Source organism: Callithrix jacchus, chromosome 13 (assembly GCF_049354715.1).
Source record: "Callithrix jacchus isolate 240 chromosome 13, calJac240_pri, whole genome shotgun sequence".
NCBI lineage: Eukaryota > Metazoa > Chordata > Mammalia > Primates > Cebidae > Callithrix > Callithrix jacchus.
Genome location: NC_133514.1, coordinates 42,987,750 through 43,012,825, shown reverse-complemented (window position 1 = coordinate 43,012,825; position 25,076 = coordinate 42,987,750). Strand labels below are relative to the sequence as shown.

General features: G+C 38.1%; 1 protein-coding gene across 5 annotated transcripts in view; it reads left to right on the top strand.

The window, feature by feature from the left end:
• KAT6A (lysine acetyltransferase 6A) overlaps positions 1-25,076 on the top strand; it is a 119,855-nt gene that overhangs the window by 37,490 nt on the left and 57,289 nt on the right. For all 5 annotated transcript variants that reach the window (XM_035270420.3, XM_008979388.4, XM_078347627.1 and 2 more), the window contains one exon: positions 24,592-24,700. In XM_035270420.3, the coding sequence (XP_035126311.1) occupies positions 24,592-24,700 (109 nt within the window). The remainder of the gene's footprint in view (positions 1-24,591; positions 24,701-25,076) is intronic.

Genomic DNA, 25,076 nt, shown 5'->3' with positions numbered 1-25,076 from the left:
TAAAGCTAGGTATATTAGAGTTGGGGTCTTTTCTGGCTTTGATAGATTTTCTTGGAAAAGAAAATATAATCTAAATTAACATGTAATGGGTGTGGTAGTCAGGTCAGGGGTTGCAAGTGACTGAAACCCTTGAATAAAAAGGGCAATTTGTTAGGGCATAGGACCAAACTGTAAGAAATGATAGGGATGGAATTGGTTTTTGGGGACATCTGATCTGGGAATTCGATTATTGCTTGAATTATCTTCTCTCATCTCTGCTCTCTCTTTGAATTACATTGTTTCCTGTCTCAGACAAGTTTTCTCCAAATGATTGGGATCATGGTTGCTGGTGTTTTAGGACTTATATCCTTTTATTTTAGTGACCCCAGAGGAGGAAAAGGGATCTTCTTTGCAAATTAGCTCAGGAAATCCTGGGGAAGCACTGTTTTTGGCCTAGCATGGAGTTACATGGAGATCAATAGAGCAGTGACTCTGACCTACTTGAACATCTTAACTCAGACTTTATGTGAACAAAACAAAGTCTTCATCTCTCTTTCCTTTTTTATAATTGTCTCTGTATCGAATCCACCTCTTCAGTGAAGCCAGTAAAGAAGGAGGTCTTGATTCCTCCCTGATTTTCCTGTGAGAAATAGCACTTTTCTTCCCTTACCTAGACCATCACCCTTGCTTGCTGTTCTGTAACCACACAAGCTCTTCTCCTCTTGAGACATTTGCATTCACTGTTCCTCCTGTTTGTGTTTTACACATTTAGCCTTTGCAAGGCCAGCCTCTTTCCATTGATTAGAACTCTGCTTACATGCCACCTTGTCAGGGAGGCCCTCTTTCTAAAGTATGTGGCTCCTCCTTCATTCCTATCTCTTTCTAAGCTCCTTGTTTATTTGCCTCACAGTACTGCTTATTATAACCCAGCGTCATTTTATCCATCTCTCTCTCTCTCTCTTTTTTTTTTTTTAAAAACACAGTCTTGTTCTGTCGTCAGGCTGGAGTGCAGTGGCGCGATCTTGGTTCACTGCAACCTCCGCCTCCTGGGTTCAAGCGATTCTCCTGCCTCAGCCTCCCAAGTAGTTGGGACTACAGGCGTGTGCTACCGTGCCCAGCTAATTTTTGTATTTTTAGTAGAGACGGTATTTCCCCATGTTGGCCTGGATGGTCTCCATCTCCCGACCTTGTGATCTGCCTGCCTCTGCCTCCCAAAGTGCTGGGATTACAGGCGTGAGCCACCTAGCCTGGCCATTCATCTCTTATTTTTTTTTTTTTTTCTTTTTTTCCACTAGACTGTAAATTGCATGAGTTTAGGGACATTATCTTACTTACTTTTGTAATATAGTTCTATTACAGTATGGCACATATGGTAGTGCATGGTTTTGAATGAGTGAATCAGGGGAGCGAATTTTTACCATTGGCCCAACCTGGGTTAAGTGCCCTTGTTGGGTGGGGGTTGGTGGATAGACAAAAACACAATAGCTTCTGCAGTAGGCTCCAAGGGAACCTGCATTAAGATGCCACCCTTAATGCTTTTTTTAGTTTTTCAAAATACTAGTGGTTAATTCTTGAATTAATAATTGTAAAATGATTACACTTTTTAAAATTTTTGTTTGACTAGAAACAATCTCTAGGAAGTAACTGTAGACACAAATGTAAACTAATAGTTTAAATGTCATATGTTTAGCTGGGTGACTTCTGTTTAACTTCTTGTATTGTCCCTTTCTAACACTTCCTTTTGATCTTTCCATTTATTTACTGCTCTCTTAACCAGCTGTGAGAAATTTAAAGCAAAGAAAAATATGGTGTTAAGAATGATTGGGCACATAGTAGAGCACATACAGTTTATAATGCTGTCTGGGAGTGACTGCTGGGTTAGCGAAGGGCTAGGGCCATCATATGATTTGTTACACAAGCCAGATCACTTTGGAGATGAAGGGAAGTACTAGGACAACAGATGTAAACTTGGGCTGTCTCATATACCCCAGTGATGGGGAGGCGATAATCAGACTTGTTGCACAGTAGGGTGCTTGAGGCTGAGGGTTTGGAATTGAGAAGAGACTTGCCTAAGTGTGTGTGGAAAAAAGGCAGGCAGAGCTCTGGGCATTCTTGAATCTTTTCGAGTCAAGTCAAGATTTCTGTAGCTCTTTCCTAATTAGTAAATGTAATTGTAGATAAAGTTGAAATCCTAGAATCTGAACCCAGTTCCTTTCTATTTTCTCATAGGAAACTAGTTCTGTGCTTTGATGTAATGTATACTTTTTTGGGGGTAAATGGGTACTTTTCTTTAATGAAACCTGTGCTTTTTACAAAGGAGTTTTTTTTTTTTTTTGAGACAGGGTTTCACTGTATCATCCAGGCTGTAAGTGCTGTGATCATAGCTCACTGTAGCGTGAATTTTCTGTGCTCAAGTAATCCGTTCACCTCAGCCTTCTGTGTAGCTGGGACCACTGGTGCATGTTACCATGCCCAGCTGATGTTTAAAATTTTTTATAGAGATAGAGTCTCCATATGTTTTCCATGCTTGTCTTGAACTCCTGGGCTCAGGCAATCCTCCCACCTCAGCCTTCCAAACTAGATTATCTGCACCTAGCACAGTGGTACTATATATGGTTGTTCACAGAGAATTCGGTTCCTGTGAAGCTTCCTAAGATAACAGCATTAAGATAATAGTTAAAATGATGTTTTATTTGTTCAAGTCAGACAGATCTAGTTACTGTTATTCCATTTTATGGTCAAGGAAAGAGACCCATTGTAGTTAACTGATTTTCTCTCTTATGTAGCTAGTTACTTATATGCAGTGCTCTCACTAATGTATTTCAGCAGTTGATTAAAACTTGAGTTTATGATATTAAAGGATGAATGATGATACATGATTTGAGACACTTGGTATGAAAGCCAGCTTTGTACAGGGTGCCTTTTATGCAGAGTCATTTATTGTAGAGTTTACATTAAAAATTGATTTTCAAGCTAAAAAATTGCTCTATTTATCTTTAATATTGCTTTATTCACCAACTTTTAAATTACAGTTTTAAAATGTCTTCATATATACTCTATAGACTTTCTAGAACTATACCAGTACATTTGCCATTAGCTGCACATAGCTATTTAAATTTAAATTAATTAAAGCTAAAACAAAAGTAATGATAACCTCTAGCCACATTTCAAATACCCACTAGCTCACTTGTGGCTAGTGATTACAGTATTGGACAGCAGAGATACAGAACAGAAAGTTATCATCTCAGAAATTTCTACTAGACAGCACTGCTCTTGAGAACAGTGTTAAAAAGTTACTTGAGGTGCCAGGCGCGGTGTCTCACGTCTGTAATCTCAGCACTTCGGGAGGCCAAGGCAGAGGCAGGCGATCACTTGAGGTTAGGAGTTTGGGACCAGCTTAGCCTGGGCAACATGGTGAAACGCTGTCTGTACTAAAAAATAAATATATAAAACTTAGCTGGGTGTGGTGGTGCATGCCTGTAATCCCAGCTACTCGGGAGGATGAGACAGGAGAAATGTCTGAACCCAGGAGGCAGAGGTTGCAGTGAGCCAAGATTGTGCCACTGCACTCCAGCCTGGGCGAAAGAGTAAGACCTTGTCTCAAAAAAAAAAAAGAAAGTATTACTTAAGGACAGGGTTTCACTTTTTAGGCTTTAGTTTTTTTGGAATTGAAAATGTTAGCTTTAGAGTATTCTGATGAGGGAGCTTTGTGATTTACTATCCGTGGATCAAGCCTGTCATGTTTACACTCTGCCTAATCTTTTACTAGTCTCTCTGGCTCTGTATACATCAACCATAATTGGCTGAGGGTTTTTTTTTGTTGTTAAATAGTACAGAATTTACAAAGGTTTGTTTTATGTGGTTAAAGCCTTGATGTTTAATATCTTTTTCTTATCAATAAAATGAGGGTAATGAGATACCAACTACATGGAATTTGAATTGATTGAGGTTATGAAGTTAACAATAAAAATTTTAATGAACATTCTAGTTCTAGTCCCAGGAGAAACCTTTGCTCTGTTTTGAAGCTATCTCAACTTCATCTCTCCTCCTTGAGACTTCTAAGCCCTTAAAGCTCAGTTGAGTGCCTTATAGAACTCAGTCCGCACACTTATTAACTGCTCTGGACCAGTCACTGTCTTACATAATTTGGTAATTCATTTATGATTACCTTTAACTAGATAATTAGAAACCTTGTTTTATACCTAAAATACTTATAATTTTGGAAATTAAGAATTAAAAGAGACTTTAGAGATAATCATACCAAATATTTTCATTTTACAAATGAGGAACCCTGAAAGGTTAAGTCACTTCCCCATATTTGGAGAATTAGGACTAAAGAACTAACCTTTCATCAGACTATCTACTTTATTAGTTGATTGTTAAATTAGCCTGAAAGAAGTTCTAAGCACTACTGTAGGTTGAGGATACTGTATTGTCTATATAAACTGTGTCATTGTGGGATGAAGTTAAATAACTCCTGATTTCAGCATACTATATTTCTATTTGTTTCTTCATGTTGTTCTTAGGGGCAAATTGTATGATAGTTTTGGAGATACAGTACTATGAAAAAGGCATTTTTTGGTTGTAGAGTAAGTTGACTGATTTCTTTCCTTTTTTTTTTTTGAGATGGAGTCTTGCTCTGTCGCCGAGGCTGAAGTGCAGTGGCATGATCTTGACTCATTGAAACCTCTGCCTCCCAGCTTCAAGCGATTCTCGTGCCTCAGCCTTCTAAGTAGCTGGGATTATAGGTGTGCACCACCATGCCCGACTAATTTGTCTACTTTTAGTAGAGAGGGGGTTTCACCGTGTTGCCAGTCTGCTCTCAAACTCCTGACCTCAGGTGATCCACCCACCTTGGCCTCCCAAAGTGCTGGGATTACAGGCGTGAGCCACTGTGCCCATCTAACTGATTTACTCCCAGTTTATATCTTCATGTATTGTATTTGGTAGTACAGGTTGAGCATCCCAAATTCAAAAAGTTCCAAAATCTGAAACTCTTTGAGTTTCAACATGACTCTCAAAGGACATGCTCATTAGAGCATTTTAGATTTTGAATTTTTGAATTTGGGATGCTCAACCAGTGAGTATAGTGCAAATATTCCAAAATCCAAAAAACATCTGAAATCTGAAATACTTCTTATCCCAAGCATTTCAGATAAGGGATACCCAACCTGAGGTAACTTAACGTAAGATGTTATGGAATTAGAGTGTCCATTTATAGAAACAAATAGACCTGACTGTTTCTATGAGCTATACATTCTGATCCCTAGTTTTACATTCCAGTTACAGTTTTGGTCGATATTACTATTTTGTACACACATGTGCACATGCACACACACACACTCCCAGACACCTACTTATAAGTGCGCTAAGAACACCAAATTGTCCTAGATACTGACAGTATTAGACTCTTCTCTGGTGCCTAAACAGTTTCTTTCCTTTTTCTTTTTTTTGAGACAGAGTCTCGTTCTGTTGCCCAGGATGGAGTGCAGTGGTGAGATCTTGGCTCACTGCAGCTTCCGCCTCCCAGTTTCAAGCGATTCTCCTGCCTCAGCCTCCTGAGTAGCTGGGATTATAGGCGCTCGCCACCATGCCTGGCTAATTTTTGTATTTTTAGTAGAGGCAGGGTTTCACCATATTGGTCAGGCTGGTCTCGAACTCCTGACCTAGTGATCCACCTGCCTCAGCCTCCCAAAGTGCTGGGATTACAGGTGTGAGCCACTGCACGCAGCCTAAGCTATTTCTTAAAGTTCATTTTTGTTCTTCCTAGTCCTTGGCAAAGTGGTGGGTGTATATTAGGTGTTAATAAGGTAATTGTTATTTAACGGTATACTTTTGCTTCTCAGAAACTTTGTTTCTGTGCTAGCATATGCTTATAGTTGGCAGGGACCAGATCAGGTCAGGCTTTTTTTTTTTTTAACAGAACACAAGTTATTTCCCCAAAGGGTTAATATCCCCACCTTCTTGCCCCAGGAACTGAAATCAGTGTCAGAAGGGAGTCATTGCTTCTGAATCAAGACTTTAATTATGGGCTTTTCTTTTCAAAAGCGGTTTCCTTTTCTGCACTTGTTCTTTGGATGGATGGAGAGAGAGAGAGGGAGAGAGAGAGAGAGAGAGAGAGAGAGAGTGTGTGTGTGTGTGTGTGTGTGTGTGTGTGTTTGCTTGCAGCATTTGAATCTGTGCAGCACATTGGCTTTCTAGACATCCTTTGTATAGTAACAGCATGTGTGGAAGGGCTGGCAGCCTGTAAAACAGTTTTTCTCCTCTTCCCCCTCCTTCCAACCTCACTCGCTCTCTGGATCTGGTGACATTACATAGATAAATGTGCTGGCTAGGAAAACAGTAGAAGGAGTTGAATGTCTGCCAAAAATTTGCAGCATGAAATCAAGCTGGCTGCTTCAGCCTAGCTTTCCTGATCTCTCACTGTGTGTGTTCAGTCTGCACTTGTCAGGGCTTTCCTTATTGAACATTACGTCACTGTGATCTCCACCTTTATCACACTGTCTTTTCTTTTGAAAGCTACTGTCCTCAGGCTTCAAACTTGTTAAACACTTACAGCTTTATTTATGCTGTTACGGAGGTAGTATTAAAGATGAAATATATTTAAGTCAGAAATTTTAATTCGATGCAATTTTAACTTAGTATGCTTTTGTATGTTTCTGGGCCACATTAGGGTAATATAGACAAGAATGTCTCCTCAAAGGACTTTGAAGACAGAAAAGTACTGATTTTTTTAAACACGAATATTTATAATGGCTTTATAAGAATCAAAATCTGAGGGCCTGGTGCGGTGGATCACGAGGTCAAGAGATCGAGACCATTGTGGTCAACATGGTAAAACCCCGTCTCTACTAAAAATACAAAAAAGTAGCTGGGCATGGTGGCACGTGCCTGTAATCCCAGCTACTCAGGAGGCTGAGGCAGGAGAATTGCCTGAACCCAGGAGGCGGAGGTTGCGGTGAGCCGAGATCATGCCATTGCACAGCAGCCTGGGTAACAAGAGCGAAACTCCGTCTCAAGAAAAATAAAAATAAAAACAAAATCTGGAAACAATTCAAATGTTCCTCAAATGAGGAATAGACTGTAGCCTAGCCATACAATGGAATGTTATTAGCAATGAAAAAGAGCAAACTATGACACAACCATTAAAATGAATGAATCTCAGATGTAATCTACTAAGTAAAAGAAGCTACCGACTGTATGATTCCATTTATATGTAGAAGTATTGATTTTCTTTCTTTTTTGAGATCTAGGTGATCTCTTGTCGCCCAGGCTGGAGTACAATGGTGCAATCTCAGCTCACCTGAGATTTTTTCATATTATTAGTACAGAGAGGGTTTTACCATGTTTGCCAGGCTGCTCTCGAACTGATCCTGACCTTAGGTGGTCTGCCCACCTCTGCCTCCAAAAGTGCTGGGATTACAGTTGTGAGCCACCACACCTGGCCAAAGTAGTGATTTTTAACTTTTTTTTTGAGATGGAGTCTTGCCCTGTCACCTAGTCTGGAGTATAGTGGCGTGATCTTGGCTCACTGCAGCCTCCGCCTCCCAGGTTCAAGCAATTCTCCTGCCTCAACCTCCTGAGTAGCTGGGATTACAGGTACCTGCCACTATTCCCAGCCGATTTTTTTTTTATTTTTAGTAAAGATGGGTTTCACCATGTTGGCCAGGCCACTCTCGAACTCCTGACCTCAGTGATCCGCCCGCCTTAGCCTCCCAAAGTGCTGGGATTATAGGCGTGAGCCACTGTACCTGGCCGAAGTAGTGATTTTTAACTATTGTTCAGCATTGTGAATAATCATTTCTAGAACAAATTATCTCATTTACTAGTCTATTGAATTAAAGAAGGTAATGTAGGATCTTGAAATTTGGAGTGCTTATTTTCAAGATTTTTTTATAAAATTGAGTATCTAGACTACAAAATGTGTCAGTGGTTTTACGGGGAAAATGAGCTTTTCATTCTTTGCAAAGACTGGTAAAAGTGCTTGAATCCATGTCTTAAAAAAAGGGCCTTGCCTATTAGTTAAAGCTTTATGTAGATATTTAAAAAATAAATGTATTCCTTCTTCTCTTTTTCTGAATCCTTTAGACCTTTACAGTTAAGAAATTTGAATCAATTTATTCAGGTACCTTATCTATAGTATTTTCATTATGTTTGTTCCTTAGCATGTGCTATCCTGTATTGTAATGTACTTTTAATGCACATGTCTTAATTTTACAACTAGATCATAAGACCCAGCAGTATGGAGCTAATTTTATTTTATCTTTGTTTCTGTAGCACCTAACTAAATATCCTTATACACAATAAATGCTAAAGATAATGGATACGAATAGTATGAGGTGATTTCACTAGCTGACTACTAGTGTGCTGGAGCTGTTATAACAATACCGTAGACTAAGTGGCTTAAACAACAGAAATTTGTTTTCGAACAGTTCTAGAAACTGGAAGTTCTAATCAAGGCACTGGCAAGGTTAGTTTCTGGTGAGGCCTCTCTCCTTGTCTTGCAGATGGTCGATCACTGTTTTGCTGTGTCCTCACAGGAGCTTTTCTCTGCGAGTACACTCCTGGTTTCTCTTCCTCTTATAAGGATACCAGTCCTATTGGATTCGGGCCCCATCTTTATGACCTCTTTAACCTCAATTTTCTCCTTAAAGGTCTTCTCTCCAAATACAGTCACACTGAGGAATTAGGGCTTCTCCATATGAATTTTTGCTGGGAGCAAAATTTAGCTTATCAATAACACTGACCTCCTGAAGATAGATAGGTATGCCACATTATTAAGATATCAAAATGAAAACCTCATTAGATACTTCAGAAAAGAAAATTGATGAAAGCAGATGCTGGAGAACTGAAATGTAAAAAAAAAAATGAAGTAATGCCGAGGTCATAACTTCCTCAATCAGCTACCACCCCATGAGCTGGGGGAACAAAAGAAAGAAGTTTGGATTATTTGAAGCTTGGAGGAAGTGCTCCATATAGCTGGAATTCAGACTTATGAGGAAGGCCCACTGCCTGATTGCTTTCAAAGACTTGAGCGAGAGGCCCCACAAAGTTGGGTATCATGTGTCTCAAAAAGATGCCTTGCCCTACTGCTGGTGGGCTTTCTGAGGGACCATGGTAAATCTAATTCTGAGAGAGCTGAACTAGAAGAAGCTGAAGACTGGAAATGACCATTTCTTCTCAGAAAGGGCCAATGCTAGGGTTCTACTGGTAGGATAGGAGACAGGAAGGAGCAAGTCCATTCTTCTGTCACCTTTACCTTCTAGTCTTCCTCTAGTGTGTTCCCTGCCAGTGGAGCTGAACAGGAAGCCACCTGACAGGAGAAATGAAGTGTGCAGAGTTTGAGCCCCATGTCATAAGGCCCAGTAGAGAAGAGTGAACTTGGACTTGAGACACAGCAGCGTAATAGCTGGTACAGATATTCTTGGTGGGAGTATAGCCTCTCTGAAATTCACTTTGGCAGTATGGATCAAAAATCTTAGAAATATGAATACCTTTTGACCCAGTAATTCCAGTTAAGAAATATATCCTAAGGAAATAATCCCAAAAATAGTAAAGATGGAAGTACAAAGCTGTTTGACTACAATATTGCATATAATAAAAAATTAGAATTTTAATTTTTTCAGTATAGGATTAGTCAAATTACCTTGTAGCATTTTGTGAAGTGTTGCATAGCCTTAAGAAAGATGATATCAATTTGGGTTTGTTGATGTGGAAATAGAAATTTAACACAAAAGGAGATTATATCCTATTCTAGTGTGGACTCATCTATGTATAGTTGTTGGTTTTGGTTTATTTGTTTGGTTGGTTTGTTTTGAGCAGAGTCTTGCTCTGTTGCCAAGGCTGGAGTGCAGTGGCACAGTCTTGGCTCACTGCAACCCCCACCTCCTAGGTTCAAGTGATACTCGTGCTTCAGCCTCTCGAGTAGCTGAGATTACAGGCATGTGTCACCAAGCTCAGCTAAGTTTTGTATTTTTAGAAGAGATGAGGTTTTGCCATGTTTGCCAGGCTGGTTGTTTTGGTTTTTAAAAAATATATATGTAAAGAAAAAGCTGAAAACAATATACAGGAAAAGAGACAGTACAGTATCAGGTTGAAGAATGCAGACTGCCAGGGTTTGCATCTGGGTTGTGCCACTTACATCTTTATGACTTGGTTATCTCAAATTAACCTTTCTGGGGATGTTTCCCATTTGGAAAGTGGTGATAATGTTACCTTCCTCATAGGACAGTTGTGAAGTCTAAAGGTGTTAATACCTGTAAAGAATATAGAGCAGTGCTTGTGATTAAGTTCTCAGTAGATGCTGGCTATTAAGAGAAGGAAGCGGGGAGTGGCGGCACACACCTACAGTCCCAGCTACTTGGGAGGCTGAGGTGGGAGAATGGCTTGAACCCAGGGAGGCGGAGGTATTGGTGAGCTCAGATCGTGCCATTGCACTCCGGTCTGGGCAACAAGAGTGAAACGCCATCTCCAAAAAAAAAAAAAAAAGAGGAAGAGAAAGATTAGAAGATAATGTTATTTAGTCTTTTATTTTATTATCAAAATTTTAGTATGAATGATATGATTTTATAATTAGGATAAATGGTAAAACTTTTCTATTAAAACTAAAAAAAATGAAGCAGACAAAGATGTACTAAGTATCTTTGCTTACTTGTAGGATACCTAGAACTCCAAGATACTCTCTTTGTGGGTAACCAAGCATTTCCTGCTGCAGCCTAGATACAGCTGACAACTGAGGTTTGTCTTTTGACAAGCCCCTATTCTTTGTTGTAGGAGAATTTCATTCTTCTCAAGATCTGTACAGATCCTCAGGGACTTGCATTGTTACACTCACTTCTGGCTAGATTCCCAAGGCCTTCATCTTACTTTTGCCCTAGCTCCTTGGATGTTTCTCTTCCCTCTGCTCTATACAGAATTAAACTTAAACCCCCTGCCTTTTAAAACATTACTGAAAAATGACTCACTTGTTTTTTAGTGGACTACAAGTTCCAAGATTTTTATTATAGCATAGAAAAAATTTAGAATGGAGTCTTACAGTTTTTTAAAAAGTCCTTTGACTATGTTGCTTCTAGGAACTTGTCACTAGCCGCCACTTACTCTGCATTTCAACCTCCTTCCACCTTTCTTGACCCTCTCAATGCCTTTTCTTAGTTTCTTAGGCAGAAAAGTTGTTGTCTGACTCAGTTACAGAGACACATGTGCTGTATTAAAATAAAAGTTCTTACTACTATTTTAGTTACATTTAGGAACCTGCTGTAGCTTCCACATTTTTGTTTATCTTTCCCCTTTCCTTAATAATTCTCTGAGAGTGGAAAAAGGGAGTGAAAGATTGATTTCTTTTTGCTATAACTAATGCTGTTCTTTGAGGAAGGCAGAAGAGAACCTCTGGTCAATATTTGTTTTGAGTATCTAAATTTAAATCATTCTACACTACATTATGTTAGTATCGCCATTTACTTTACCAATAATAGAAACACAGCATTTTCTACCTGTAAAGCCTCTTTCCATCTTCCGTCCTCCTTCTCTCTCTCTCTCTCTCTCTCTCTCATATTTTATCTATAGATTATTCACTTGAGTGACTGAGTTGAAAACCACATCATGTATTTAGAGTTATGAACTTGGAGTCAGAATATCAACCAAACATTGAATGTCACTTTCCTCACTTTACTAGTGCACCCTTTGACAGTGATTTTTTTCCTTTAACTGAGGAGCGGATAATGATTTTCGAAGATCCCTTCCAGTTCCAAACATCATGATTCTCATAGCAGAATCTTGCATTCTATCAGATATGTGTCAATTATTATTATTGGTAGGTTTTGAAGAAAATGATGCTTTTTGCCAGTTTGTCCAAGTGTTCTTAAACCTTTGTTTGGCCGAAATAAATGCCTACCGTAACAATCTTTTAAAAATTTAATGAACATGAAAGCCTTCTTGAATATCTTATTTCTTCTAAACCATCACTTTTTTTTCTTTCTTTAAAACTGAGATGAACCTTGCTCTGTTGCCCAGGCTGGAGTGCAGTGGTGTGATCTCAGCTCACTGCAACCTCTGCCTCCTGGGTTCAAGTGATTCTCCTGCCTCAGCCTCCTGAGTAGCTGAAATTACAGGTGCCTGCCACCGACCTCAGCTAATTTTTGTATTTTTAGTAGAGACAGGGTTTCAACAGGTAGGCCAGGCTGGTTTCCTGACCTCAGGTGACCCACCCGCCTCAACTTCCCAAAGTGCTGGGATCATAGGCATGAGCCACCATACCTGGCAACCATCACTTTTATGTATATTTAAGCATAGAAAAATTCTTTTGCTAATGCTGTTATACTCAAGTACCACTAAATTATTTTTTTAAACGGATAATATGCAGTATGGTAAATGTGTGTATACAAAGACTTTAAAACTCTTAATGCAATTGCGTAAATAAATAGCATGTGTAGAAAATTTCTTAGACCACAGGAAATTTTAATTACCTTGCCTATTTCAGGAAGTTAAAATAGAACTAAAACTTGCCCTAAGAAGTAGCAATCTGTCAGTTAACAAAAATAAGCTTTGAAGAATACAGTTTGGAAACGGTGTAGCAAAAACTAGCACTTATTAGGTGTTTCTTACATTTGAATTACACAGCCATAACCTTATCTGATTTACTCCTCATGATAACTTGAAAGGCAGGTGTGTCGTACTTTTTAACACTGAAGAGATTATGTAACTTCCTCAAAGTGATGCCACAGTGGCAGAACCCAGTCTGTTTCTAAGCGCTGCTGAGCTGATTCTTGTAGGTAGAGATACAAAGGACTTTGAGATAAGGGGTAAAATACGCAGGAGAATGAGCATAAATTATGATCTCTGAAGATGAATGAATAGATTGGGAATAGAGGAAGATAGAGTGAGAAAGGTAGTTTAGTATATAAAGGAGTGAATTGAATACCAGCCTGTGGGAGTTGACAGTTGAGATATGTTCTGTAAGTTTTGAGCCACGCAAATGACTGGATAAACATAGTATTTAGGAGGATTAATCTGGTAGCAATATGCAGAAAAAACATCAAAGGAAAGAGTAGAAGGCATCAGTCTATGTAGGAGATTGCATATGGTGACATTACTGAGTCAGGAGAGAGGTACAGGCAGGTAAAAGGAACTAAAGTAGAAAGAAAGGACCACAAAGGAAGGGAGAGGCAATAATAATTTGGAAGTATCATCCAGTATTTGGATGAATGAGGAAAATTATGTATTACTGACAAATAGAAAGTGGAGCTTTCAAATAACCACAGAACCTGTGAAAGGAAGATAATTTTTTACAGTTTCTTAGCTTAGAATTTAAATTCAGCAAATATACATATTGTCATTTTTGATGTCACTTCTGACTAAGAAATAGAAGATTGTTATAGTACCTTAAGATGATTGCTTTCTAATCTAAATTTCCAATAATCTGCATACATAGTAAAAGTGGAAATTGAAGTTGAACATTACTGATCTAATTATATAATTAACTTTCACCAATAATGTTATCGATGTCTAATTGTAGAAGTCATTGAATGAACTCATCATAACAAAAAAATGAATTCAATTGACCATCCCTATTAAAGTTTTGTAATGGCTAATGTGTTACGTTGGAATTGATTAAAATTACAGAAAGTTATAGACTATAAATAATGGAGATTATAGGTCTTTTCTCAGGCCATTTATTGTTTTAAATTATTATAAATCTTCTGCAACTGTGTACTTTTCAGAACAGATTATCCTTAAAAATGTTTAATATGCAGCCATACAGTACTTGATAGTATATGGGATGCTGAAGAATTTAAAGAAATTAAAGTCCACCCAAATATAGTTTCCTTAAAGATGCAGAATCTGGGAGGAAAAGCTCTGAGTAAGTAATGATAAATGGAGCTAAGCATGGTTTTGTTGCCTTTTAATTTTAACAAATGCTTACTTAGTACATACTAAGTACAAGACTCTTGAGGTGAATTAAGTGGCGATTTCTGCTTACCTAGGACTATCAATTTGGAAAAGGTGGATAAAAATGGAATTCTGAACTGTCACAAAGGATTTGGGAGGAGCATGAGTTCATCAAAGGCTACTATTACTGAAAGAATGAAAAACTTGGTAAAATTGACATGGAGGGCTTGCCTGAGTGAAAGAGAATCATACACTTTAGAATATTCAGCTTTCTCAAGGTAGCGACACTTTCCAACAAAGGATGAGTTTCTGAAAGGGAATATGTACCGGTTTGTTACTTTTACGATATTGGAAATAACAAATTTTGCAAAGATTTCTCAAAAGCCTTACTTTTTTGCTATGTGAGTAGATAATATGAATGGTACTTAATTTGTTTCTAATTCTTTTATGTGGATTTTGTTTTGAATTGACTGACATTTATAAGTGTTTTGAAAATGTGAGTATAACCTGTTCTTCGGTTGACTCAAATTTTTATGTTACGTTAAAATGCCCACCAAGGAGTAATATTTACTGGACTTTATATTATGCATGGATTGGGTTATATTTTGACAACCTAGCAATACTCATTTCCCTCATGCCCAGCCATTGAGCATCATTTTGGTTTTCTTCTATATCAAGCCTGAGAATAGTCCAGTTTTCCACTTAAGACTTACTCCTGTTTATCCTTCAGATATTTGTATAGTTGAGTGCTTGTCAGTAGATATTTATCAACTTACAGATGTCTCTGCTGAAAATTATTTGTTTCAATTTCTGTAAAACAAATACCCACTGAAGAAAGTTAATTTCAGGTTAAATTTACTTTATTTGATTATAACTGTGGGAGACGAAAGGGGCAGGAAAAGTACCTGGGAACCACTAGAAGACTGGAGAGGCAGTCTAGGCTGTAGTTGTAGAGGGATAGATTTGAAAGAAGCTTATGGTGGTTTATGCTCAGAGTAACCTGGCTGGATAAGGTACATGGTGGTTGGAAAGAATTTTTCATTTGAGACTGAAAAGTGTTTGATCAATAGATTTAATTCTTAGTCTTCATAAGAAAATTGTTAAGACATAAAGGTGAGTTGTATTTATGCAATTGGGTTAAAAGATAACTAACTTCTGTATAGGTACAGTGAAAATAAAATGGCTAACATTTAATTTCAGTACCAAATGTAAATGTTATTTGTAACTTTTTTTTTTCATTTTTGATTGGCTACAATTATATTCTAATCCTATTTACTGCATACAGGATACAGGGCTACAATTATATTCTAACTCTATTTACTGCATACAAGATTAGCATATTCATTGGGTTCCACAAGAATGGTTAAGAATACAGGTTTCAAGATGAGAACAAATTACAGTAGTTGCTTTTCATTACAACAGTTTTGACTTACTTCTTAAATCATCCGATTTGCAAGAATCTGAAAATATCTATACCAGTTGGTTTTGTTCATTTTTTCATTATGGTAAAATTTATATAAAAATTATCATTTTAACTATTTTTAAGTGTATAATTCAGTGGCAATAAGTACATTCACACTGTTGTGATACCGTCACCACCATCCATTTATTTTCCATCCATCCAGAATTTTTTCATTTCAGATAGACTCTGTATCCATTAAACAATAACTTCCCATGGCCTTTGGTAACCTGTTTTATTTTTTGTCTCTATGAATTTGCCTATTCTAAGTACCTCATATAAGTAGAATCATATAATATGTGCGCTTTTGTGGTACACTATTGGATTTGAAAGAAATGAGTTGCAGTAATTATAGTTGAACGTAAGTTTGGTGTATGCCTTAGCCTGTTTTCTGCTGCTGTAACAGAATCCTACAGACTGGGTAATTTATAAGGAAGTTTATCTGGTTCATAGTTGTGGAGACTGAGAAGATCAAGGGCATCTCTCTGTGAGAGCCTTCTTGCAGTGCCATAACATGGCATAAGGACAGAGGATGGAAGCAAGCATGCAAGACAGAGAGGAAGAGAGGGCCAAATTCCAACGATAACTAGCCCACTCCCCTGGTAACAGCATTAATCTAGTCATGAGGGCAGGAGCCCTAATCACCTAGTTACCTTCCGAAGGCCCCTACCTCTCAAAACTGCTAAATAGCAACACGGTTTGGAGGGGACACTGAAACCGTAGATAACTGTTTTATAGATATTTGTATTTAAGTCTTTGGAAGGATGTGCTCGTTATTCTTTTGTTGCTTAGTGCATATTTGAGTGTTACAGGGAGTATTACATGAATTATATTTGTACTTCTTCCATACTTTTTTTTTTGAGAAGGAGTCTCACTTTGTTGCCCAGGCTGGAGTGCAGTGGCGCAGTCTTGGCTCACTGCAACCTCTGCCTCTTGGATTCAAGCAATTCTTCTGCCTCAGCCTTCTGAGTAGCTGGGACTACAGGTGCACACCACCACGACGGCTAATTTTTATATTTTTAGTAGAGATGGGATTTCACTACATTGGCTAGGCTGGTATCGAACTCCGGAGCTCCTGATCCACCTGCCTTGGCCTCCGAAAGTGCTGGGATTGCAGGCGTGAGCCACCGCGCCTGGCCACTTCTTCCATACTCTTTTAATTGGTTATGCTAATGTGTCTCAGTAATTTCCAGTGGCTGTAAACCTTGGCAAATTTTGTAGCTTTTAGAAATTGCCGGATTACTTATGAAGTGATTTCTTAGAGGTTTCCAAAGTCATAAGCTTTGAGTTTACAAGTACAGTTCTTTTCCATGAAAATTTTGGTGTTGACAAATTATAGAATTTATCATTCAATTTAGTCTAAAGAACTGGAAATAATTACATATAACAAAACAGTAGGAGAAGAAAGGGGCGGGGTAAAGTACCTGGAAACCACTAGAAGAACCACTGTTCTTTATGTCAGTGTTTAAGAACAGAGACAAAATAAAGGTAGATTTGAATTCCTCAGAAGATATTAGAAAATAGAGATAATTATAGGTTTATGGCTTAAAAAAAATTAAAGACAGTATGGGGGAAAGAAATGAAAATTGGGGCTCATGCCTATAATCCCAGCACTCTGGGAGACTGAGGCAGGTGGATCACCTGAGGTCAGGAGTTTGAGACCAGCCTGATTAGCTTAGTGAAACACAAAATTAGCTGGGTATGGTGGCGCATGCCTGTAATCCCAGCTACTTGGGAGGCTGAGGCAGGAGAATCGCTTGTACCCAGGAAGCGGAGGTTGCAGTGATCCGAGATTGCCTCATTGCACTTCAACCTGGGCAACAAGAGCAAAACTCTGTCTCAAAAAAAGAAAAAATAAAGAAACAAAAGGAAGGAAATGAAAATTGGACTTTAAGATGGGAATATCTCAGATCTTTATCTGTATATCTAGAAAATATCATTATTTTAATATATTACAAATGATTGTGATTAAAAATTCTTTCATGATATACACTTTAACAGAGAACATTGGGAACATTTTTACTTTTCCTGTTTTTAAAAGTTGTTTTAAAAGTTTTTACTTTTCCTGTTTTTTTTTTTGAGAGAAGGAAAGGAAAAAAAAAATAAGTAAAGGAGAGGAAGAAAGAGGAAGAGAAAGAGGGAGAGTAAATGGAAATATTGCTTTATTTTGAAAAAAATTGGGTATTAATAATGGCCAATCAATGTTTCATTTAAACTTATGGGTAGGTGTGATGTGGTATTGACAAGAATGTATATATATATTTTTTTTTTTTTTAGTAGAGACGGGGTTTCACCATGTTGACCAGGATGGTCTCAATCTCTTGACCTCGTGATCCACCTGCCTCGGCCTCCCAAAGTGCTGGGATTACAGGCTTGAGCCACCGCGCCCGGCCTAAGAATGTATATTTTGTGTATTTGAAGTGGAGAGCTCTATAAATATTTAGTAAGTTTACTTGTTCTGGATCTGAGTTCGAGTCCTTGATATCCTTATTAATTTTCTGTCTCATTGAATCTAAGTCTCCTATCTGGGTGTTAGGATCGTTAGCTCTTGTTGTTGCATTGATCCTTTTACCTCTATATCTTTGTTGCTTTAAAATCCATTTTATCCGATACAAGAATTGCAACTCCTGCTTTTTATTTATTTATTATTTATTTTTGCTCTCCATTTGGTTGGTAAATCTTTCTCCATTCCTTTGTTTTGAGTCTTTGTGTATCCTTGCATGTGAAACAGGTCTGGATGTAACATGCCGTTGGGTTTTGGCTGTGTCTTTTGATTGGGAATTTAGTCAATTTAAATTTAGGGTTACTGCCATTTGATGTTGACTGGCTGTTTTATCCATTCGTTGGTGTGAATTCTTCTTTATGTTGGTGCTCTTTACTTTTTGGTGTATTTTTAGAAAGGCTAATACTGCTTGTTTCTTTCTGTGTGTAATGCCTCTTTCAGAAGCTCTTGTAAAGCAGGCCTGGTGGTAATAAAATCTCTGAGTTCTTGCTTGTTCATAAAAGATTTTATTTTTCCTTCAGTTGTGAAGCTTAGTTTGGCTGGATATGAAATTCTGGGCTGAAGGTTCTGTTCTTTGAGGATGTTGAATATTGGCCCCCACTCTCTTCTGGCCTGTAGAGTTTCTGCCGAGAGATCTGCTGTAAGTCTGATAGGCTTGCCTTTGTGGGTAATCTGACCTTTCTCTCTGGCTGCCCTTAGTATCTTCTCCTTGGTTTCAACCCTGGTGAATCTAACGATTATGTGCCTTGGGGTTGCTCTTCTTGAGGAATATCTTTGTGGTGTTCTCTGTATTACCTGGGGTTGAATGTTGACCTGCTTTGCTAGTTTAGGAAAATTTTCCTGAATAATATCCTGAAGGGTATTTTCCAGCTTGGATTCATTCTCTCCGTCGCATTCAGGTACACCTATCAAACGTAAATTTGGTCTTTTCACATAGTCCCACATTTCTTGGAGACTTTGCTCATTCCTTTTTATCCTTTTTTCTCTAATCTTTTCTTCACGTTTTATTTCATTAAGTTGGACTTTGATCTCTGATATCCCTTCTTCTGCTTGAACAATTGAGTGTTTAAACCTGTGCATACTTCTCGGAGTTCCTGTATTGTATTCTTCAGTTCCATTAATTCACTCATACTCCTCTCTAAGTTGTCTATTCTCAATAGGATTTCATCAAACCTTTTTTCAAAGTTCCTAGTTTCTTTACGTTGGGCTACAACATGTTCTTTTAACTCACCGAAGTTTGTTATTATCCATTCCTTGAAGAGTGATTGTCATCAGGAGGCGCTCGTTCTCCATCAAGCCTTGTTCCATTGTTGATGTGGAACTGTGATCATCTTTAGAGGGAGAGGCGTTCTGACTTTGCGTATTCTCAGCTTTTTTAGGCTGGTTTCTTCCCGTCATTGTAAATTTATCCTCCTCTCGTCTTTGAAATTACCAACTTTCAGATTAGGTCTCTTGAGTGGACGTCCAGGTTGTTAGTTCCCAGGGCCAGAGCAGCGGTGTTAAAACTGATGGTGCTTTTCTGCCCAGGATTCTCCTGTCGGGCTTCCTTCTTGTTTCCATAGTAGGCGACTCTGCCTTCCCGGGGCTCCAAACCTCGGTCAGAAGGGGAACCGGTCCCGTTTACTCTGCGCCGAGTGCTGCCGCATCGAGGTGCCGGAGGAACCGCTGCGCCGACCACGAGAGTCGCGCTGGCGACTCGTGTGTTTCCACCACTGGGGGATCTTCTGCTTCGTGAGCGACCAGACTTTGTCTGAAAGTGTGGCGTCCTCTAGTTCTCCGCGCCTTCCCTGAGAGCTGCAATCCCGGGATGTTAGCGATCGGCCATCTTGGATCGTTCCCCCACTTTTCCTGTTTTTAAAAGTTTCGAAAAGTTAAGTCAGAATGCCTGTTACGGGAGCATCCACCCTTGTGTTGCCTCAATGCTGCCATCTGGTGATTATTACAGAGATCTCAACATGGTGCTTAGGTGATGTAGGGCAACTGATGACACAAGGTTTATACAGTTTCGTGAGAAATTGAATGGAGATGAGTTGCTGTGGCAGAAATCTTACTTGGTTATTTATGACCATGAAATCACTTTCTGAAATTGCTTTCTAAACAGTAGAGCATTTGTGTACTACTGTAATTATTATTGTGCTGCACATGGCTTTTTATCAGGCTCATACCCAACTCATTCTTCTTTCTATGTAAGGTACTTTTATTATTTCTAGTTCTACAAGGTAATTCAGTTAATTATTCAGCAATACTTATTGAGTGACTACTATATACTAGGCATTGTTCTATATACTAGGCATTGTTTTTAGTAGTAGGAATATGGTCCTAAAAAAACAGATGAAAATCAGAGCCTTCATAGAAGTTACATTTAGTTAAGAATAAATAATAAGAAACACATACACATGTTAGTTAATGAAAAGGGTTAAGGAAAAAAAAACAAAGGGAAGGAGCTTGTGAATTATTGGGGTTGGTGGGTTACTGTGAAATGCTAGAGGGGGGTTCAAAAAAGGCCTTACTGAGAAGGTGACTTCCTGCATAGAGCGAGATCTGAAAGATCTAGGAAGAAACATTCTTGGTATGGAGGAAAGCAGATGCAAAGGCCCTGTGCCTGTAACCGCTGCCTTGAAGGAAACATAAGCAAGGAAGCTGGAGTGGAGTATAGAGGGAGACAGCAATAGAAGATGAAGTCAGGAAGGCAACTGAGGGAGAGAGCAGGGGAGTACAGATCACCCAGGGCCTTGTAGTTCGTGTGGCATTTAATCTGAAATGGAAGCAACTGGACTGGAGAGTTTAGGGTAGCTGAATGACATGCATTGATTTACCTTTTAACAGATTCACTGTGGTTGTTGTGTTTAATGGTATGTAAAGTCATTTGCTACAACCTTTCTTCTTTTATTAGCTGTAGGAACAGGTTTTCTTTATATAGATCATGGGAAAAATAAGGGATAAGAAAGAAGCTTGGATAGCTCTGCGAGAAATATAGGGCATACTGTCTGCATAGATTTTTAAAAATTATATTCACTGATTATCAATAGTTTTTGTCTTTGTGATACAGAGCAATTGAAATCAGCTTGTAGAATTTTACTTGGAAAATATTATGAATATCTCTTCTATTTTTTTCTATAACCACCTTAGTGCATTTCAGATTCAAATCTTATGGTGAGCCCAATGTAGTTTTATCCTGCCTCGCTGGTTTTCATGCTCATTAATAGTTTGGGAATGAGAGTGACCCGGAGTTATAATTTTTAAATGCTTTTAACGATATAGTTTGGCAGATTGTAAAACAAATCATGGTGTACTGATTAGTAGTGCTATTTGATCAACAAATTAAAGAAAACTCATAGAGTATGTATTAACCTAGATGATTTATTTAAACCATTTGTTGCTGTAGCTCATCAGCTAAAATGACTAAACCCCTGAGGTGCTGTTACTCTTTTCCAAATTGCACTTAAAAAACAAACTGAAATAATCACTTAGTTAAAATGTCATGATCATTGTCAATAATAGTATTTCTCTGTGGATTTACTTTGGTTTGATAGCTGAAAAGTATCGTTTTTATGCTTGGCCAAATAATATGCATCTTTGGAGGGGGGCATGCCATGTGTGACTGAAAACTGTTTTTATACTGCTCGAATCTGTTTGGAATAATGCCTTTATTTGACTTAACAAATTGCTTTTTAGCTTTATTTTCACACTATAAATATCAATATTGTATAAACTTAAGTTGTCATTATTGGAATGAAATCAGCAAATTGTTTTGTGTCATGAGTAAGCAAGGTCTAAGACTAGGGTTATTTGATAAGTGCTAGAATGATTTAGTTAAACCATCTACCCATCTCTAAGTAACAACACAGCCAGTTTGTCTGAATCACTACACCTCTGCCCTTCAGGGTTTAATGGTTTGGGGTAGACAGTCTAGTAGTGTGAAACTGATCATGTATAAAAGAAGTATTAACGGTAATAGTACAGGGAACATACAGGGACATATAGGGCTAATTTTGCTAGGGGTTTCTTAGTTATGATTTTAAATATTTTTTTTTTTTTTTTTGCAATTAGAAACTTTACTGTGTTGGTCTGGATGGCAAAGACGCATGTTTGAAGACACAGATTACTCCATAGTCTTAACTTTTTAAGAGTGTTTCCTATGCTGAAGAGTAACAATAATTTGTTTTCCAAACTTTCTCTTTTTTCCCCCTTTTATGGTTGCTCTGTTAGGTAGTAATAAAATGATCTACTTTGTCCCTGAGAAGTAATAGCAGATTAGTCAAGTACTTTGCTGTACCTAAATATGTGAATTTTAGTAATTTGGTTTGAGTTGTGATACTGTTCTCAATCTTCCCTCTAGCCTCCTGTCCTAAAGTGGGCTTGTCTTTAGTGATGGCTCTAAACTCAACTTCTGTTCCTTTTTAACCAGACTGCTGAAGTGCTGTAATGTGCTTTATATATGAATATGGTACTGTGACCCACCGTTCATAGGTCATTACATTGAATTGTGCACCTATAATGACTTTTCTAAAATTTAAATCTTGGCCATACTATTCCTCTGCCTAAAATCTCCCAGTTGTACGTTGGAGGCTACAGAATAAAGCTCAAATTTCATGACTGGCTTCTACCTTCTTCCTAGGCCTTCTTTAGAGGTTTTGTTTTGTTTTGTTTTTCATTGCTGGATAAAGTCTTTCCTGACTTACTTCCCTAGTTCTTTTTCCATACTCCTTTTTGAGGAAAGGATGTGATAGTCTTAATTATGATTAAGCCATAATTATTAAGACAACTAACTGTTCATCTCTCAGTCTCTTGGCTAGAGCACTACTGTTAGCTTGTTTGTGTTGGATGTTTTCATATTGATGTTCCACCCAACTCTCTCATTAATCTGTTTGCTTTTCTGGCTTATTCTGTGCCAGCCACTTAAGTATTGGTGTTCTCCCCTTAGCCTCTTCTTTACACCTTTCTTCATGAGAAAACTTATCAACTCTGATGGCTTTAATGCCATTTTGTATGTATATGACTTCTAGATTTTTAAATCCCGACCAGTCTCTGTCTTAAATTTCAGATTTCCCTGTATTATATTGTCCATGAGTATTGCTATGTGAATGTTACAAAAGCATTTTTCAGCTCAGTAAGCCCTAAACTAAGCTCACTTTCCCCTCCCAAACCTGATTCTGTGTTTTCTGCCTTTCTGAACACCTTTTTAACCTAGTGGGGCTTCCTGTTAAATGCTTCTGGAAAAATGTAAGTCAAAGGTTGCTTCTGTGAAAGTACCTCCTTCCGCACTTTCCTTCTCTGTTTTCCATTACTATAGTTCTATCATAGTACCTACAAATATTTTATAGCACTTTGTCTGTTCTCTCCAGTGGACTAAATGCATCTCGATACTTTGTCCTTGGGGAAGCAAGTGAATGAATGAACGAACGAATGCATCTCAAGGACTTTCTATTGCCATCCTGCACACTGCCTAGCATAAATAGTTGAGAGGTGACTGAGGGTACCTCCAACTAAACACATGTAAAATGGAACTCTTCAGTTTCCTCCAAATTGCTTTCCTTTGCTTTCTTCCAAATTTTCTGCTTTAAGATGACTCACTGTGCACGGTTGATAGCGTCTTTTCAGTTCCCTTAGTCGTATTTAACTCATTTTGTTTTACTGCTACTCTCACAACTGGTTTTAAGCCCATTGCTATTTCTTCTATTTCAATTCCTTAGCTTTGGTTCAAATTCTCACTTGTCTTCACCAGACCATTGTAACTACTGTTTAAATGTTTTACCTATCTTTGGACTTTTCCCCATTTGTCTTTGATATTGCTACAATAATTATTTTTCTCCAATACAGGTGGATATATCCTGGTTCAGTAAGTTTGCCTGTAGGATAAAGTCCAATTAAAAAAACACGTTATATTTTCATTTGAAAGCTATATTTAGGTAATTGCAGATATTTAATGTATATATTTTAGTGAGTTTGAAAGTCCAACTTCTTTACTTTCAGTGGCTGACCTTTGGTGGCAGTCTTCATGAACTTATCTAGCTTCTTTCTTTTATTTTTTTCTTTTCCTCTCTTGTAGCAGAAACCAAGTACTTGAAGCATTGGCCTTACCAGACTGCACACCTAAGTCTGTTCTGTTTATACTACCTCTATTGCCTTCTCTCCATCACTCTTAGAAGGAACATAGATTAAACTGCTTTTAATACTTGTTAGCTATTGTCCTTGGACAAGTTTCTGAAGATCCCATAACGTAGTACCGGTACTTAATACATGCTGTCTTCCTCTTTCAGCCTTTCCCCTCCTCCACACCACAGTTGGAATTTCTCTTTCCTACTGCTAGAAAACACTTACTGTTTCTCTCTTATAGCACTTAATGTCTTCTGCCAAGGAGTCACTGTGTCTCTGTTTACTTGTGTATAGCTTACTGCTCTTCCAGTAGATAACATGCATTTTCAGGGCTTAGACTGTGTCTTCTTGAACTTACTCCAGTTGAATTTTTCAATCTTAAGGGTTTGGGTTTTAAAATCCACATTGTATCACTTAGTTTCTAAGTGACGAACATGACTGGGATACGATTTTTTGAAGTAAAGTTTCTAAATGGTCCTCACAAGGACCAGTTATAAAGGCCTAGCCAGAACAGCCTTGTAAAAACTCACCTACTTAGTTGGAATTTAGGAGAGTAATACAGTTGTCCTAAACTTACTCTCATAGGAATTTAAAACTATAATTTTAATGTCTTTATAGTAATACTAAATAAAAGTATTAGTACTGGAATGAATTGTGTTTTTCTTCACAGCCGGTTGCCGAACCAATCCCCATCTGTAGTTTCTGTCTTGGTACAAAAGAACAAAACCGAGAAAAGAAGCCAGAGGAACTCATCTCCTGTGCCGACTGTGGCAACAGTGGTATGTGACTTCCTTCTGTTGTTCTAAAATGTGTTATGAAAGCAAGAGGAAAGTATGTTTAACTTGAGCTTGTGTCCTTGATTCTTCTGAAATTAATACAGGCATGCATCTTTTAATGATGGGTGATACATTCTGAGAAAATGTCCTTAGGCAGTTTCATCATCATGTGATCATAGAGTGTTCTGACATAAATCAAGAGGGACGGCCTACTACATACCTGGGTTATATGGTGTAGTCTGTTGCTCATAGGCTCAAACCTATGCAATACTGAATATTGTAGGCAGTTGTAACACAGGTGAATATTTGTGTATCTAAACATATTTATAGAAAAGGTACAGTAAAAATACAGTATTAAGACCTTATGGGGCTACAGTCA